The 19,519-nt window shown below is 39.6% G+C and overlaps 1 protein-coding gene across 11 annotated transcripts in view; it reads left to right on the top strand.

Moving 5' to 3' along the window:
- TXNDC16 (thioredoxin domain containing 16) overlaps positions 1-19,519 on the top strand; it is a 127,203-nt gene that overhangs the window by 9,636 nt on the left and 98,048 nt on the right. For 6 of the 11 annotated variants that reach the window (XM_058566916.1, XM_058566920.1, XM_058566912.1 and 3 more), the window contains exons 2-6: positions 6,861-6,976; positions 7,565-7,868; positions 8,866-8,948; positions 14,678-14,751; positions 15,577-15,651. In XM_058566916.1, the coding sequence (XP_058422899.1) occupies positions 7,706-7,868; positions 8,866-8,948; positions 14,678-14,751; positions 15,577-15,651 (395 nt within the window). In that variant the 5' untranslated portion in view covers positions 6,861-6,976; positions 7,565-7,705. The remainder of the gene's footprint in view (positions 1-6,860; positions 6,977-7,564; positions 7,869-8,865; positions 8,949-14,677; positions 14,752-15,576; positions 15,652-19,519) is intronic. The other 5 variants (XM_058566915.1, XM_058566913.1, XM_058566918.1 and 2 more) reach the window with 3 other exon arrangements.

Below are 19,519 nucleotides of genomic sequence, written 5' to 3'. Positions count from 1 at the left end.
ACACCCTGACCTTTGTAAACTAGCTATTGGCGCCCCCGCTAATTGGGACCTAGAGGGGTACACTGATAACGGCAAGGCCCCTTCCTCCCCATCCCCTCAGGGACGCCATGGGTTGGACCCCTGGGGAGGATGTGGCACCACTGACCGCCGGAGTATGTTAAGGGCATTGCCCTTTTATGTGTGCCCCGGCTACCACCGAGCTCGCTCACTTAACCCCAAGTGCGGGGGCAAGGGGGATTTCTACTGCAGAAACTGGGGATGTGAGACTAGTGGGAGCACCTATTGGAAGCCCTCCTCCTCTTGGGATTTAATTGAGGTTAAGGCGAACTATAGTCATCAGAAGACAGGAAGCCAAGGGAATGCAGAATGGATCAAGGTACCAGAGTGCAACACCTGGTGCCACCCCTTAACCATTCAGTTCACAGAAAAAGGGAGGACAATTAAAACCTGGACCGGTAATGGCCATTCTTGGGGAATAAGACTATACAAAGAGCGGTACGATGATGGCCTGACCTTCTCTATTAGATTAAAAATAGAACCCCCCGCCAGCAGACCAATAGGGCCAAACAGGATCCTAGCCGATCAGAGGTCCCCTCTGCCCCAAAAATCCCCCGCCAGCAGACCGATAGGGTTAAATAGCCCCAAACCCCCCCAGGTAAAATCCATAACCCTAAATGGGGCCGTAGATATGGTCACCAGATCTGCTCTGCGACCACCATCTACGCCACCTTCCGCAGTACCTACTGAGCAAAGATGGCACAGACTGTTTAACTTAGTATGGGGAGCTTACTACGCCTTGAATGATTCCAACCCTGAAATGACTGAATCATGCTGGCTATGCCTAGCGGTCAGCCCCCCTTATTATGAAGGAATTGCCTCCATGGGGGTCTATAATAACACCACAGACCACACGACTTGTCTTTGGGGCAAGGAGGGACGGCTGACCTTGACTGATGTGTCAGGGTCCAGCTCAGGACTATGCTTAGGGAAAGTCCCCCCAGGCTATCGGGCCCTATGTAACAAGACTGAAGCTAGCCCTCCGACCTCTCCTGGCCAGTACTTGGTACCAGGGCCCAATAGATGGTGGGCCTGCTCCACGGGCCTAACCCCCTGCATCTCCACTAGCATATTCAATTCGTCACAAGATTTTTGCGTGCTTGTGCAGTTAGTGCCTAGAATTTACTATCATACTGCCAATAGTTTCGAAGATGAGTTTGATCAGAAATCTATACTAAGGAAAAGAGAACCAGTATCCCTCACCCTAGCTGTGCTCCTGGGACTGGGAGTTGCCGCGGGCGTAGGAACCGACACTGCAGCCTTAGTTGCAGGGGAGAGAGGATTAACTGCCCTGAGCAATGCTATAGATGAAGACCTCAGGACTTTAGAGCAGTCTATCTCTAAGCTAGAAGAGTCCCTCACCTCCCTGTCTGAAGTAGTGCTCCAGAATAGAAGGGGATTAGATCTGTTGTTTTTAAGGGAGGGAGGGCTTTGTGCAGCTCTTAAAGAAGACTGCTGTTTCTATGCAGATCACACAGGGGTAGTCCGAGACTCAATGCAAAAATTAAAGAAAAGATTAGACATGAGGCAGCAAAGCAGGGAGGCGCAACAAAGCTGGTTTGAATCCTGGTTCACTAAGTCCCCCTGGATGACGACCTTACTATCCTCCCTAGCAGGACCCTTGCTGATTCTTTGTCTACTTTTGGTTTTCGGACCGTGTGTTTTCAATAGAATTACCGCTTTCATAAGAAAAAGAGTCAATGCAGTGCATGCTATGATGCTCCAACGCCATTACCAAGCTCTCCCACGCAATGAGCCACTGATAGTAGACACCGAAAACTAAGTTCTAAGATTAGAACTAGGGACAAAAGAAGAAGTGGGGAATGAAGGAAGTAAATTATATTAAAAATTTAAAAGTTAATACCTTAGAGACAGGCACCTCCACACCCTAAGGATTCCTGGTATAAGGGGGAACGTTTATCGATCCTGACTGACTCTATTCATAGAAGACTCGCCCTAAACTGTTCGGGGAAAATTGAGAACAAGAGAGTGCTCCAGAGGGATAAGTTTGGGAGGGTCGGGGTGGAGGGGGTCCAGATGGGGACGCGTGTGTGTAACCTGATAATTGCTTCGCGCCATAGCAATTCGCGCCATAAAATGTAACTGTTTAAATGTTTTAAATTAGCCAATCATGTAAGACCGCGCCAACCTTTTCCCTCTTTATGCTTCCGAATCCTATAAAAGAGCTTGCCCCTTAAGGTTTGGGGTCGACCCCTCTGTCTCCTGCGAGAGATACGTGTCGACCCGGAGCTCCGCTTAATAAAACCTCGTGCATTTGCATCAAGCTCGGTCTTCTGTGTCTGTGGGCCCGCGTCCTCCCGTCACCGAGTAAGTTGGGACTCCCCCCCCCCTTCCCTTTTTTATCCTTTGGGGAATCCAACAGTTGTAAATTATCTGTCTCCCATCCTCTGTTTAAGACATAGGGTAGTGTAGGGACAGTTAGCTATAATAACTATTCCCATTTGGAGAGGAGAAGAATGGAAGAAACATACCAGACTCAAGATTGTAGCAGTTTTGAAATCTTGCTGGGCAAATTTGCTAGGGCTGTAGTTCTGTTCCCTTGGTTCTCTAGGCCAGTGCTTCTCAAACTATCTCTTTATGAAAAACCAGTTTGGTTTGTTTTGCTGAGGAAGAGTCACCCTGAGCTAACATCTGTGCCAATCTTCCTGTATTTTGCATGTGGGTTGCCACCACAGCATGGCTGCTGACAAGTGGTGTAGGTCCGTGCCCTGGAACTGAACATGGGCTGCCGAAGCAGAGCATGCCAAACTTAACCAACAGGCCATGGGCTGGCCCACCAATTTGTTTTTTTTAAAATTTCCAGTCTACTTTGAAGTTTTGTTAAACATGATAAAAATGAATTATAAGAAAAATGAAATGAAAAAACGTATCAAATGACAAGCCCAATTTAAAAACTATTAGATTCAACAGACACAAAATTACTATGTGAAATTGCTATAAAAGCTGTTAAACATTTATGCTCAATTTCTCTGTTTATCTCGTTATGGTAAATCAGTAACAAACAGTTCGTGTTCTGGCACATGCCCTAGAGCATAGTTTTCCATGGTCCTTGGCTTTCCCTGCAAGAGGTCCTTTCATGTTTATTATCCTTGGCCACATCTGAGGTTGGCTTTGGAGAGTAATGGTGTCTTTCTATGGCTGAGCAGTTTTGTCAGCTTGCTTCCTGGCCGAATGAGAGGGGGCCTAAGGATTGTTTTCAGTTTTGAACAGCCTCTTGGATGGTGGTTCTTTGAGTACCTTTCTTTTAATACCTCATTAAATACAACCAACGGCAACTCTCACAGAGTACTCATGTTCTGTCTTCCAGTCTCTTCTCTTAGGGCTATAAATAAGTTCATTAGCCACATGAACTTAGGTACATGCTCATAAATTCATTAGGTACCTGTCACCTCCAATTCTTGTAGTGATGGTTTCATCAAATGTTCCGTCGCTCCTTAACACAGATCATTTGCTCAGCTCCTGACTCTGATAAGTGTCCTTGGAAAGAAAAGTTTTATTGATTAGGTCCAAAACAGTTTCCTTGCTGCTTGGCCCATCAGCCAGTATTTTGCGGTTCTTGTTAAGGCAGCACCTCACTTCTTATTTGTATACCAGTGAAGATAAATTAGATTATGCTGCAATAATAACCTGTCAAATCTCAGTGGCTTAAGACAACAAGGTTTATTTCTTCTTGTGTCACATGCTCATTGCATATCAGCTGGGGGATTCTCTGTGCTGTGCTCATTCTGGGACCTGTTCTGATGAACAACCACCGTTTGAGCATTTTTAGTGACTATGACAGAAGAAAATAAAGCATGGTGTATCACACAGTAGCTGGTAAAATTGTTTCCTGGAAGAGACATGCCTCTTGGTTTTTAATTTTATTCTATTGATGTCTTAATAGTTTATAACATTGTGAAATTTCAGTTGTACATTATTGTTTGTCCATCACCATATAAATGTGCCCCTCTACCCTTTATGGCTACCTCCCACCCCCCTTCCCTCTGGTAACCACTAATCTGTTCTCCTTGTCCATGTGTTAGTTTATCTTCCACATATGAGTGAAATCATACGGTATTTGTCTTTCTCTGTCTAGCTTATTTTATTTAACATAATACCCTCAAGGTCCATCTGTGTTGTTGTGAATGGGACTGTTTTGTCTTTTTTTATGGCTGAATAGTATTCCATTGTATGTACATACCACATCTTCTTTATCCATTTGTCAGTCGATGGGCACTTGGGTTGCTTCCATGTCTTCGCTATAGTGAATAATGCTGCAGTGAACATAGGGTGCATAAGAAGAGACATGCCCCTTTTGCTCACATTTTATTGTCCAGAATAAGTCACATGGTGGCCTCATACTTCACTAGAGGTGTGAGGTGCAGGAAGCTAAGGATAATCCTGCCTTATACCTGACAGGAGAACTGGAACTATTGACACCATACTAATGAACTGCCACACCAAAGTAACAAGGACACATTTCTCCCAAGTACTCATTGCTTTGTCCTGATATTTAGATTTTGAAGCATTAAGTATTGTTTTCTAATTACTGGAGAAAAAAGTCACCAAGTACTTTCTGTATCTTTGTTTTCACTCCATTCTTGCTTGGTGTTCTCTTTCCCCATCATTTCCCATCCACACTTCTCTTCTCTTTAAAGATCTTTTTATGAGGAGACCCTGTCTCTGGACAAGTGCATTTTATTTACTATGCATGTGAAATGAACACTTTTGTGGCCCCACAGGGGTCGATTGGATTAAGATGAGTAGAAGCTATGGAAGATTTGATTACATACAAGTACTAATAGCTTTTCTCTTTAAATCAAAGTGGAAAGGCACACTATTTAAAGAGTCAGATGTTTCTGTAAGGCTTCAAAGTCCCCTTGGTGACTTCCCTTCTCCAATCTCTTATTCCTTTAGGGGCAGTTTCTTTCAACTGCTCCCTGTTTCTTTTGACATTGATTTTCCTATTTCCAATAAACTTGGCTTTTGGTGTTGTAAAAGATGAAGATTTAGCTCTCTCTCATTCCTTTTCCCACCCTGACTGCATGCTCACTTACTTTCTGTCTCCCCGTCTTTTCATGGATTTGGTTAAATCGTTGTTCAGTGTTTATTGTATTATGACCATATAAAATCAATTTCTAGCTGACCTGTGCAATATTCTCTGCTTTATTATTTTTTTTAATTTTAATTTTTTTTGGTGAGGAAGATTGGCCCTGAGCTAACATTTGTTGCCAGTACTCCCCTTTTTGCTTGAGGAAGATTATCCCTGAGCTAACATCCGTGCCCATCTTCCTCTATTTTGTATGTGGGATGCTGCCACAGCATGGCTTGACGAGCAGTGTGTAGGTCTGCACCCGGATCCGAACCCATGAACCCCGGGCCACCAAAGCAGAGTTCGCAAACTTAACCACTACGCCACTGTGCCGGCCCCCTTTAAGTTATTTATTTATTTATTTATTTTTGAGGAAGATTAGCCCTGAGCTAACACTGCTGCCAATCCTCTTTTTGCTAGGGAAGACTGGCCCTGAGCTAATCACTGTGCCCATCTTCCTCTACTTTATACGTGGGATGCTGCTGCAGCGTGGCTTGATAAGCAGTGCATAGGTCCACACCCAGGATCTGAGCCTGTGAACCCTGGGCCACCAAAGCAGAGTGCGTGAACTTAACCACTATGCCAGTGGGCCAGCCCCAAAGTTATTTTTTAAATAATCAAACTAATAAACATGGAATAAAATGCAAAGGTTACTCTTGGGTTCCTGTCTCTAGAAGTATGTAAGAACAATCACCAGCATCTCTGATGGACCAGATGCACAGTACTTTCACATGTATAATTTCATCTGTCCAGTGAGATGGAGGGAAAGGATTCAAGCACTGAATGTGCCGTTAGACATTTTGGTGCTACAAAATACATTCTAGGGGAAAAGAATCATATGTTAGCCATCATGTCCAATTTAGAGGTAAAGTATTTGAATTGTAATGACAAGGCCAGGAAAAATGATATTTTATACTTGAATCTTTCAATTGTGCTTTTTTACTTAAATGTTTTACCTTTTAATTAGGTTGGAGTTATTTCATTTAGTAACATATGTTATATAATTATTCCCTTAGCCTCAAGATGCATACTTTTCCCCCCCAGAATGTAAAGAAAATATTGGATGACTTATTTTAAACCATTCCCGTTAATATAAAGTGGCTTTAAAATACACTGGTTTAAAATGGTTATAATGTATGATCAATTTTAATGTCAAGGATACCTCTTAATTATGTCATTAAAATTACTTTTTTATATACCTCTCACAATCCTCATTCTACTTCACTCTTCATTCTACTTGAGTTTTTGAATTGTTGGCTCATTATCAAAAATTGATGGCAAATTGATTCACTGTTTGATATAAATTAGCTCTAATGAGAAGAATGTTAGGAAGTAGTCAATGAGTAATTAGCTCTTTTTTTTAAGGAATACCTGCTCCTTAGGGAGAGGTATTATGTGCTTATTGATAATATTGAAAGACCATAGTAAATGTCCAATTTAGAACAATTTTTTCCTAAATTTTTCATTCTTTTATCATTTTATTCTTTACTGAAAAATTCTACCCCTATCTTATGAGTAATTTTTTGCTATTTTTTCCTGTCTCCTGTTTTGAGATAGTGACTTTTTGTTTGAAAGATGTGAGTTCTATTTAAAAAAAAAAAAAAGTTGAAACAAAATTCTCACTTATACCTGTGAGTGTATCTTTACCTTCTAGAAGTATGATGTTTTCATACTATATTAATTTTCCTGAAATTTCTTATTTTAAACTTAGATAGTATAGATTAGGAGTAGAAAAACTTCCTGAAAGAAGAAATTGTTCAAGAGAAATATGAAAATAGCAAAATAGAAGACAGAGAATTGACAGCAAATACAGAGGACAGCATGGAAGTAAGTACAGCACGAAAGAAGATGAGAAGAGGATATCTAGAACAAATCTGAGTTCAGAAAACAAAATTGAATTGAAATATGAATTGAACAAACTGTTTGAGTTTTTAAGCTGTATAAATAAATCTAAATCTTAAGCATTAAAAAATGGATATTTCGAAGGAATGTTCTTAAGTAGTTTTAATAGCTATCTTCTAGGGAATCTAGAGTAAAGAGAATGTAAACCTAGTAGACGTATATTTTGGATGTCTCACTCCCACGTTAATGGTATTAAATAGCTATTTGAGTATTAATTGTAAATCCATTCTAGGGAGAGAAAGGTAAAATGCCCAACTTAAAAATGGATTGGATAATATTTGAGAATTAACTTTAGAACAATTAACATATCCAGTAAATATCTGTTAAGCTTAAGATACTTCGTATTTCATTTTCCAGATATCTTTGATATCTCTTGCAAGTATTAAAAATCAATACTATTATCAGATCAATGTCATTATATATCATCCCCTCTCAAATTTTTACTAGAAGGAAAAAGTAAAGTACTAGCAAAATCAAATATATAGGTAATGCCTTATATTATTTTTTTTGCAGATTTTACTTCATTCATTTATTTAACAAATTCATTCGGCAAAACTTTCTTGAACACCTACTCTTGCTGGATGTTGTCCTGGGCAACAGAACACAGCAGTGAACAGACAGACAGACTCTCCTGCCTACGTACAACCTCAGCTGATGATGTCTTCCTGTCTCAGCGTGTGTAGAGTTGGCATCTCTTTTGTTATGATGAACATTTTTTATAAGTCAGCAGTAGACTCTCTACCAGAACTGAGTCCTCAGAAATATTTCAGTACATTGCAACCAGGAAAAGCCTCCTTAGCTTATTTTTGTCAAGCTGGTAAGTATTTTTTATATTCTAATATGATTTTTGTGATGTTTCTCTTGCTAATTAATGAATATGCTCAGTGGGGACTTATTGTCACTATTAATAATGTGTGCTATAAAGCTATAAAACTGTATTATGCCTGCCTGGGTTTGAATCCTGACTCTGCCGCTTGATCTGCTGTGTGAGCTTGGTCAAGTCACTTAGCCTCTCTGTGTGTCTTTTTTGTCATCCATAATGAGAAAATAGTACTTTATAAATTTGTTGTGAGGATTAAATGACTTTACTCATGTGACTGGTCCATAGTAAATACTAGATAAGAATTAGCTATTAATATAATAACATCTGAATTTCATCTAATTTCTGAAAGTATACTTTTTGATATTTTTAGCATGTAAATGTTTTAAAAGTGTTTTTAAACTTTAAATATAGTATTAGTAGCGCTTTAGTTTAATGCTCTGCTTTAGCTGTACCATTAATTACACTGAATTAACTAATATAACTATTGAACATAACTAATAATTATAATGGTCTTATTTTAGTCTTCATGTGTTAAAAAAATACTATTCTTGGAATTAGTGAGGTGAGTCAGCATTTCTCTTGACTCCCTTATAATTGTGATTTAAAAATCACAATTATAATCATTTTGGAAGTTTTGTGCGTGTGTACATGTGTGTTGTGTATATGATATTAAACTTGGAAAAATAACGCCAAATATTAGGTTTAAGTTAAACATTTTTTTACCCTATTCTTATTTTAGAAAGTTTTTAAGGTCATTTACAAAGTTAAAATACGTCATGATAAAAACATTAGAAATAAGAATAATGAGGCAATAGGGAACAAGGGTAGAAAATTTATAACTGGGTTGTTTGGTTACTTGATTATTGTTGTTGCATACTAGTTGGGCAAAGTAGTATATTTCTTCAGTTTGCAACTTTGGGCTTTAATTTTTAAAAATTCATCTTTCCAAGGGGCAAGTCATAAAATGTTCATAAAACATTTCTTATTTTAGATTCTCCAGGTACCTCTGTATTTCTTGAAGAACTAAATGAGGCTGTTAAACCTCTCCAGGACTATGGAATTTCAGTTGCAAAGGTAGAAAGATATTTATGTTAAGAAATTATTAGTGGCAGACATTTTATAACTGTGTGACTTAAGACTTGTGTTGTTTCACATCTTTTTCCAAACTGGAAAAATATTTTTTCTACCTTTTTTTCATAAGAATAAACAGAACCACAGAAAGATAGTTCCAGATTATTGTATAAATTAGTACATATAGAGAAAAAAAAGCTATTTAAAATTCTTTAGTTTAGAACTTAATTTTATTTTGTAAACTTCTATTTGGGCTATGGTGACATTTTTTAATCTTATAGTTAGGATTTTGTTTTGTTTTACCTGACAAATATATCATAATAGATATCACAATTAAACTATTTATTAAATTTCTATTAGCACAAACTAAGGTATGAAAATTGAGGTACTGTAATTGAAATTGAATTGAATTTTTTCTTTCCTGTTCTTCTGAGTCTTTATAATTGCTTCTGTTGCTGTTTCTCACGTTTATTTTTAGAACGAAGTTAAAACAACCCAACTTGAGGGGCCGGCCCCGTGGCTTAGCGGTTAAGTGTGCGTGCTGTGTTACTGTCGGCCTGGGTTCGGATCCCGGGCACGCACCGACGCACTGCTTGTCCGGCCATGCTGAGGTGGCATCCCACATACAGCAGCTAGAAGGATGTGCAACTATAACATACAACTATCTACTGGGGCTTTGGGGAGAAAAAGGGAAAGAAAAAAAAAGAAGGAGGATTGGCATAGATGTTAGCTCAGGGCTGATCTTCCTCACAAAAAAAAAAAAACAAAAAAAACAACCCAACTTGAAATTACATATTTAATTTTTTTCTTAAAAGATGTTCAAACTTGCCATGGTGTATTATGGAAAATTTCCACATGCATCATGGGTTAGATAGCTACATGAGCCTTTCATTTAGTTTAAACTTAGAATTTGTACCTCAGAAAACTGAATGATTAGTAACCCACTGATTATTAAATTCTTTCAGATTAGTGTCTACCTAACTTCTGTGTACATTTGTTCTTTCTTTCTTTTTTTTTTTTGTGAGGAAGATCAGCCCTGAGCTAACATCCATGCTAATCCTCCTCTTTTTTTGCTGAGGAAGACCGGCTCTGAGCTAACATCTATTGCCAATCCTCCTCCTTTTTTTTCCCCCAAAGCCCCAGTAGATAGTTGTATGTCATAGTTGTATATCCCTCTAGTTGCCGTATGTGGGATGTGGCCTCAGCATGGCTGGAGAAGTGGTGCATCGATGTGCGCCCAGGATCTGAACCCAGGCCGCCAGTAGCGGAGCACGTGCACTTAACTGCTAAGCCACGGGGCTGGTCCCCATTTATTCTTTCTTAGTTCATTAGCCTTCCTCCTCTGAGAGATGGCTACTGTCCCTTTTGGTCTCTGCAGCTGGAGTTCCTATAAGACTGCCCCTCACTTCAGATGCCAGTCACAATTAGTGGGTCCCCAGGTTACAACTTCTGTAGGACTTGGCTACACATTGGGGGTTCTTACAACCCCGTCCTCAGGTTGGATAATTTGCTATAATGGCTCACAGAATTTGGGGAAACACTTTACTTACTATTGCTGGTTTGTTCTAAAGATTATCTCAGGAAAAGCCAAATGGAAGAGATGCATAGGGCAAGGTCTGGAAGAGTCTCAAGCGCAGGAGCTTCTGTCCTCTTGTAGTTTGGGGTGTGTCATTCTTTCAGTACTTGGATATGTTCACCAGCCTGGAAGTTCTCCAAACTCTGTTGTTCAGCGTTTTTATGGAGGTTCCATTGTGTAGGCATAATTGATTAAATCATTGGCCATTGGTGATTGACTCAATCTCTAGCCCCAGAGGATGGGAGATGAGGCTGAAAGTTCCGTCTAATCTTGCCTTTGTCTTTCTGGCAAATAGGCCCCATCCTGAAGCTATCCTTGAGGCTCCTAGCCACCAGTCATCTCATTAGCATACAGAAAGATACTTATCACTCCCAGAGATTCCAGGGGTTTTAGAAGCTCTTATATCAGGAACTGAGGTTAAAGACCAAATATTAGAACAAAAGATACTCCTAGCACTCCTATTGCTCAGGAAATTACAAGGGTTTTAGAAGCTCTGTGCCAGGAACCAGGGGCAGAGGCCAAATACAAATTTCTTATTATGTCATAGCTAAATACCTTTAAAAAATTTTTTTTTTTTATGTCAATTCTATATGTATAGAGGTCTCAGTTAACTTGGAACAACTGATTATATTCTAGAATGATAATGGTACTCTAAGGAGCTTTGACCAACATAACTTAACCAAAACTAAGGCTGGAAGAAGACCAGTTATTTTGTTTTGGATTTTGTAAATTTTGGGGGTTTTTGTAAGGTTTGCATTTTTGTTTTGGGTTTTTTTTTTTTTATTTTTGTTCAATTTAATTTTAATAGACTTTGAGGAATCAGAATGACGATTGGGGAAGCTACGTTTGTTTTAAAAGAGCTACAAAAGGAGAACTGATGCTCAGAAAAGACATTAGGAATAGAGACCTAGAATTAAAAATCAGAATACAGCCATTACCAAAAGGAGTAAATTTTAGTGTGGGTAATTTTTTAAAGAATTTTAAAAAGTCAGGGCATAGGAGATGGTTGATATTATGAGAATAGATTTGTCCATTCATCCATTCAACATATATTCGAACACCTACCATATGTTAGTAACTGTTCTAGTCACCAAGAGTTCAGTTAAGTTCCAAACAAAAATCTTTATCTTTAGAACTTACATTCTAAAAGTAGAGACAGACAGTTAAACTAATTAACATGTAATGTTAAATTCGATAAAGAAAAAATAGTAAGGAGATAGTGAGTGACAGAGCATTTTAGATAGGTAATCAAGGAAGGCTTCTCTGAGGAAGTGACATTTGTGCAAAGAACTGAAGTAATGGAGTGATGCATATAAATACATATATGTGTGGAAGAGATGAGTTCTAAGCAGAGGGGAAAATACCTGCATAGGCCTTGTTGAAATAACATATCTAGCAGGTTCAAGTAACAAAAAGATGACCAGTATGTGTCAGGAACAAACTGAGCAAGGTGGAGGGACAGAAAATGAGATTAGAGAGGAAGCGAATGTCCACAAGAGTGAAGAATTTCTGTTTTATCATAACCGTAATGGGAAGCCTTTCTGAGAGGGCAGCAACGTGAACTGACACGTCTGATATAGCTGTGGGACAAGAGGAAAAGGAGAAAGGCCCATTACTAGAAGGCTGTTGTGGTTTCCCAGATGGGAAGTGATGACTATTTGGACAAGGGGGCATAAAAGTGAAGGTATAGGAAGTGGTCAAATTTGGGAAGTTTTGAGAGTAGATTGTAGGAGTTTTGATAGTAAGTAGGACATGCTGACAGATTGGTTATGATAGAACAGTCAAGATTTTTTTCATATAGTAATATAGCAACTCCAGTCTTCTTCCATGATTTATCTTTTTCCTTCATTTACTTTGAAGATTCCTGAAGCCTTTACGATGCATTTCTAAATAGCATACAGTTGGGTTTGATTATTGTACCCAGCTTGACAATCTTTTTCTTAACTGGAACATTTAGTCCATTTATATTCAGTGTTTTCTTTATCTACCTCTCCCTCCTGAAATCTTAACTTTTTTTTGTGTGTGTGAGGAAGATCAGCCCTGAGCTAACATTCATGCCAATCCTCCTCTTTTTTGCTGAGGAAGACTGGCCCTGGGCTAACATCTGTGCCTATCTTCCTCCACTTCATGTGGGATGCCGCCACAGCATGGCCTGACAAGCGGTGCATCGGTGTGCGCCTGGGATCTGAACTGGGCCGCCAGCAGTGGAGCGCACGCGCTTAACCGCTACGCCACGGGGCCGGCCCCCTGAAATCTTAACTTTTGAAGACAATCTCAAGATGCTACTTTTTGTGAAGTCTTTCCCAATACCACATGTGATCTTCCACCCTGACAATCAGATATGAGTTTTCTTTCCTTTAAATGTCTACAGTATTTCATTTACATCTCCCTTATTATAATGATCAGGTTCTACTAGTTACAGAAATGATTTGTGAATGTGTTTTATCTCCCTTATTTAGGATATAAACTCTCCAAAGAAATGGACTGTGTCTCAGTCATCTTTCTATCCAAAAGAAGACTCAATATAGTGAGCTCATTTCAATGTCATAAACGTTTTCTGAGTATCTGTTAAGTTCCAGAGACTGCGCTAAGTACTCGGTATGGGTCTGTCTTATTCACCACAGTCTCCTTTCCACACAGCTGGTGTCCTCAACTGTAAAATCAAGAGTTTCAGTTACATTAGTTCATAAAGGCACCATCCTGGACATGAACCTTAATATGCTACTCCAGTTCCTAGATACAGTTAGTAGGTACTAGTTTACTAGTTACTAAACAGCATGATTGTAACTGCAGGCCCTCCAGGACCAGGTCAACTGACTCCATCTTATCAACAGAGTAATTGAGAGTGGTTTTTCAGGAACTGAGACCCTTTGTCCAGTTCAGGCCAGTTGGGACCACCAACACATCAACTGGGCCTGCACAGATGCCTGATAAGTGACCTTTTTGACATCAAAGGGCTGAAACCTCCACCCTCAGATCATGCTAACACCACCATTTTGTGAATGTGTCCTGTGGAGAGACGTGAAGCTTGACTGCACTTGCACAGATCAGCAATTACCTAACTTTTCCTTCCAGCCTTAGTTTTGGTTAAATTATGTTGATGGCTGCCCATTTTCTATATCTAGAAACCTCTTCGTTCTCTTGATCTCTTTCCTTCCCCCTCTGTCCTGTGCTGCATATACATGCTCAGTCTTCTCCTCAGTTTTGCTTACTGTATTTGTGAAAAGTCTCTTGAATCTCTTCTGTTCTTTTCTGCTTTACTTCAGTTCCCAGTCATCCTTGAGCTATACTGATGTGATATTCTATTAATCTGCCTTCTTTGTGCATTTTTGCCTTCCATTTTTCTTCATGTTGCTGCAAGATTGTCCTTATATTTTTCACACAGAGTCCAGATTCTAAGCCATCAAAGGCTGTTATGGCTGCTCTAACATCTTCAGGGACTGAGGTCCATTCTTTCTGACTTACCATCCTTAGCAAGGGTTTCTTCTTTAAAGATGCTTTATAGTCCACAATTACTGCTGGCGCCCTAGCTATCTTGTCTGTTTTTGTCAGGAAGCAGTGGGAAGAGTAAGAGTCATCAGTCAACCCCATTTTAAGAGCCTTCTGGAATCCTCACCTAGGGACTTCTTCTAACACTGGCCATCCATAGCTGTTGGGGAGTCCGGAAAAGTCTTTTAATGGGGGACTTGCGGTTAGTGAAGTTCTGTTAGTAAAACAAAAGGGGAGGATGGATTTTGGGTAAGAAAACAGCAGTATCTGCCATACATGTGTTACCACTGCTGAGATGCTTTCATGGTCCCAACTTACCTCTCACTTCTGTGCTTCTTGGCTTTTGCTCATGATTTTTTTGGCCTGCCTTAATTGTTTCTTTCCTTTTCTACCTGGTTATCTCATACTTACTCCATGAGATTGAATTAAATGTAAACTCTTAGATATATTTAAATATAACTCTTAGGTGTAGAAGCAGTTCCTTTCTCTGGGTTACCTTAAGCACTTGAATAAGTGAGCAATTATAGGATACAAATCAGAAAGAAAAGTAAAATAAAAAATTCGACCTGGAGACAAACTGTAATGTTTAATTTTACTTCTTATTTCTCTTACCAACAAACTTGACCTTTTGATATATAATCTAAACCTTAAATATAATCTTTTAAAGGTTAATTGTGTCAAAGAAGAAACATCAAGATACTGTGGAAAAGAAAAGGATTTGATGAAAGCATATTTATTCAGGTAAACTATTTTTTGAGTGTGATAGACAAATATAAAGTTATACTTCTAGATATATATATATTTGAATATATAAAATATCACTAAGCCAGAATAAAGTTGTATGCAGTGGGGATTGTATGAAGTTTAGCAAAAAATCCAAGTAATAAATTTGTTACCTGCACTTTAGCATCCTTATCTATAAAATGAGGATAATGGTACCTACCTCACAGCGTTGTTTTGAATATTATTACATGAGAATCTCATGTAAACTTCTACTACAAATGCCTGGTAAATAAGTGCTTGGCAAATTTAGTGTTCTGAGTAGAGATGTCAGGTCCATATTTGGATGTGAAATAAACATACTTTAGTTTTGAGAGATCTGCCGATGTCCTGGTTACAGATTCCTGTGCACTTGGGCCTGCTAATCTATCTGAGATTTGTCAAAATCCTTTCTTCAAACATTGGGATTTGGCTTACGAAGTGGGAAGAGATCCTGTCTCCTCAGGGACCTGCTGCTGAGGACACTTCTTTGTCTCTCTTTGTCTCCTTCCCAGCCCATTTGGGGAATCTGTGTGTGTGTGACAGGGAGGTTGGTGGGAAGCGTGGAAGCCTTGTTTAGACTCATGTTTTTTTTGCCAGGCCCAGGGCCTAAGCTTTTCAAAGTCAACATATTTATTGCATATATATTCAATAATTGAGTGTGTATTATGGCCAGGACTGTGGTAGGTGCATGGGATAATGGATAAGACAGGCTCTAACATCAAAGAACTTACAGCATAGTGTATTAGACAAGTAAGTTGAATTCCAAGGAAATATTTCTGTAATGCTTTTTTAAACTTTTCACAGGGGCAACATATTACTCAGAGAATTCCCTACTGATACCTTGTTTGATGCAAATGCCATCGTTGCTCATGTTCTTTTGTGAGTACAGAGGGTACCCATTCACTTATTGTTATTTATCTATTAATTTCATTTTAGGCAATCACAATCAATTAAAATATTTTAGGGTTTTAACATTATATTTGTAGGCGTCAATTTCACACAAATTGTTGGTCTATCTTCCCACATAAAGGGTCTAAAATTTCTTGAGTGGCAAGGGTACAGAAACATGTAGATACTCTATATAAAAGTAAGAGATGACACAACACAACAACATGGTCATAGTATTGCTTTTGCTTTTGATTCTACCTATAGAGAGAGGATTTTAACAGGTAAGAAGCACATCTTTGCTATTCTCACTGGGATTTTTGAAATATCTGGCATCCCTCTCACCCTAGCCTGAATTTTTTCTGGAGTCTGTAGCTCTGTGCCTGTTCAGTAAGTACAGAAGCAGTGCGGATAGTGCCAGTGCAGTGTCTACTGAGAGAGTGAGAGTGAATCTAAATTTAACTTCCCTGCCATGGAATCTTTAGGCCTGGGATTCAGGCCTTTGTGGGGTCCATTCCTGCAGTGCCCCTCTGAGTGAAGTCTAGTATTCTCTTTGGTGACAGAGCTGCAAACCGCGACTTGTCAGGGACACGAGTTTACATGGACTTTTCCAGTTTAACGTTGTAGGTCTGTTGCCTACTAAGACCTTTGCTGACATCGACTGTCTTTGTTTTTTGCTTGGCTCCCTCTTCCTTTTCCTCTCCAGCTGAATTCTGACAAAAATTGGATGAAATTTAAATTATAGGGAACTCAAAACTTATAGGTGAAAAGTTGTGATTATCACTTTTCAAAGGGACACTTTTAAATGTTTCAGTACCAATAATATATTAATGAAAGGTCTTTAGAGGTCCCTGACAACCATGGACCCTGAGGCCTATAGACTAAGAAGCCAATTGTAAGGAGTGAGGGATGTCCTTTTGGAGAAGGAATTCCAAAGAGCTGTTGGATAGCCTTGGAAGCCCTTTCCTGAGAGAGAGAAGAGGTGGCTATCTTGAGGGTGGGGATCATAAAAAGCTTAGCAAAAAGTCCAAGTAATCGTTGTGATATTTGTTCTCAGGAAGCTTGCTAGTTTCTTCTGTTTTTACAATGGATACCTGATGATTGTCTTTGACCCAGAAGTGAGGGTAAAGAAACAGAGAAAGGAGGTTCTTTAAGGGATGGGGGAGGGGATATTAAGATTGTCTTTGACAAGTTTGACAGCATATCCTGGAGTGGCAGATCCATGTTGGGCAACCTGATGGCAAGGTTGTTTTGAAACAATTGGGCCTTAGATGTGGAGAGGCTGTCAGTGCTGGAAACGGGTTAGCCTGTGGGGCTTGTGTCATTCAGGTCCTCTGTAGTAGCGTCCCGTTCCTACTGCTGTACTAATGCTGGTTTATAGAACACTAATTCCACAAATAGATTGTTCTCCCTGTTCCTACCAGAAACTTGTTAGGCACTGGGGATACAAAACAGAATAGGATGTGGCTCCGTTCTCTGGGAATTTAGCATTTTGTTGCAGAGACAGATATATAAACAGAATACCATGTAGTAAGTAAAATAATAGAAGTATATATGTATAAGGGCTTAAGGGAATGGTTAAGGGTAGGGAATGGTTACTTGTGTCTGGAATGAGGGTGGATATTTGTTAAGAAGGCTGCCTGAAGGAGGTGGCACTTGGGATGAGTCTTAAAGGATAAGTGGGAGTTGGCTTGGTCAAGAAACAGAAGGTGGGGAAAGCAGGGGGAACTATGTGGGCAAAGGCATGGAGGTTAGAATAGTTTGGAGAGGGTAGTTGTTACTGGAGTATGAACTGTGGAGCAGGAGACAAGAGCAGAAAAGTAAGCATGGGGTCAGATGAAGAGATCTGTGTTTACCATGTGAAGAAGTTTAGATTTTTGGGTAGCCACTGGAGGATGAGGAGTCCAGCTCCAGAACAGAATCCTTTTGTGATCTCTCAGGCCCAACCATAGGCAATTACAAGGCTTTGCCTGGCAGGCCTCATAGGGGAAGGTGCCCAAGACTTGGTGCACTGCCAAGCGCATTGCAGTTTTCTAGAGAAAATTGAGGTCAAGGACTCAGGCCCCTCTCCCCTCCCACTCCCTTAGGCCAGACGTACTCATATGTACACCTGCATTTCCAGCCCAGGTGTCTCCATTCGGAGGCTTCATTATCAGGGACCTTGACTGAGGCACCTTCCATGTGCTTCAGCTGAGGCACTTTTCTCCACTTTGACTAAGTACCTCGCCACTGCTAGCCCTTCTCCCTCTCCTTCCCCCCAGCCCATGGGTCCATAGAGAGGCAGGAGCCATTTGTTTGGGGCTCCTTGGAATGAGATGATTCCTTGTGTCTGTGCTATGCCGACCTGACCCTTGCCTCGTGCTATTCCATGGTGGGAGAAGGGAATGGAACATTGTGGAGCTGGGGCCTCTCTTTCCCTTTTGCTTGCACTGTCGCAGTAAGTGAATAAAGGCTTGATTGTTACTTAGTTTGGCCCGCTTTCCTAATGGACCACCTCAACACCTGATTGCTCAATAGAGGGTTGTAAGCAGGCCAGTGATGTGATCATATTAGTACTGTACTTGAGAGCTCTTCCTGGTGGGTGTGAGACAGGTTTGTGGGGTGCTCACACATAGAAACCATTGTGTGTCCATTATACGATCTAGTGAGGTCGAGTAGAAATACCAAAGAGAGTGTTTTCTTTTTAATGCGTAGGAGGTGAAATTAACTGGACTTGGTAATAGTTAATGTGGTAACAATAAGCAAAATGACAAATTTGAGTTAATCCTTGATCTCTTTTTTGTTTTCCTTCTGTCCTACCTCACTCCACCCCAAATCCTATCTGATCGTCCTCTGAAGTAGGCAAGGAGAAGAGCACATTTACAGGAGAAGATGAGTCTACTTTACCAAGCTGAACGCCCATCACCCCTGAGTCTCAAGTAGACAGCTGTAGGAATGTGAGCCCCTGAGTACGGGTCTAGCTGTTGTCAACACACAGGTCATGCAGGGAGCATCCTGCACAACACCAACACTTAAGGGAAGAAGAAACTGAGGGGGAAAAATAAACGTCAAGGAAGTAGAATTCCAAAGAGGCAGCGTCCTCATTTTTGTTTAAAATGTGAGAAAAATGACTTGTGGAATATAATATTTTACAAAAATCTTTAGTAATGATATTTAGAATGTTGAAAAACTGTGCTAAATAGTATGCCATATCATAGCTATACATTGCAAATTACCATGAGGAAAAAAAATGCCTTTCAATCTCTCATCCTACTTTTTTATGCTAAAACCATCAGCTTGAAATACCCAGTGCCTGGCAGCAGTTTTGCTCTCTTGTGCTCTTTTGCAGTTGCATGCTATTCAGAGAAATGGAACTGAATTCTTGCTTGATATCTTTTGCCTATTTTTCTATCATATTTTGAACTTTATTGTTATTAATTTCTAGGTGCTCTCCTTATATAAAGGAAACACAAACTGTACTTTTTTCCTCCCAAATTTCTCATTTATCCTTTGAATTTCCCTATTCTTTTAAATATTATCTGGTAAAATTTATCTTTTCTGTTTTGACTTCTGGATTTTAAGTTGTAGTAAAGTCTCCCTTATGCCATTGTTACAAAGGAATTCACTCTTTTTTTTTTAATTAATAGACTTTGTCTTTTAAAGCAATTTTAGGTTTACAGAAAATTGAACAGATTGTACAGAGAATTCGCATATACCTCCTTTCTCCTCTGTACTCAGTTTCCTCTGTTATTGACATCTTGCATTTGTTACAATTGCCGAACGTATATTGACACATTATTATTAAGCGAAGTGCGTAGTTTATGTTAGGGTTCAATCTTTGTGTTATACAGCTCTGTGAGCTTTGACAAACATGTAATGACAT

Source organism: Diceros bicornis, chromosome 24 (assembly GCF_020826845.1).
Source record: "Diceros bicornis minor isolate mBicDic1 chromosome 24, mDicBic1.mat.cur, whole genome shotgun sequence".
In the NCBI taxonomy this organism is placed as follows: Eukaryota; Metazoa; Chordata; class Mammalia; order Perissodactyla; family Rhinocerotidae; genus Diceros; species Diceros bicornis.
This window is presented reverse-complemented; position numbering and strand designations above follow the sequence as displayed.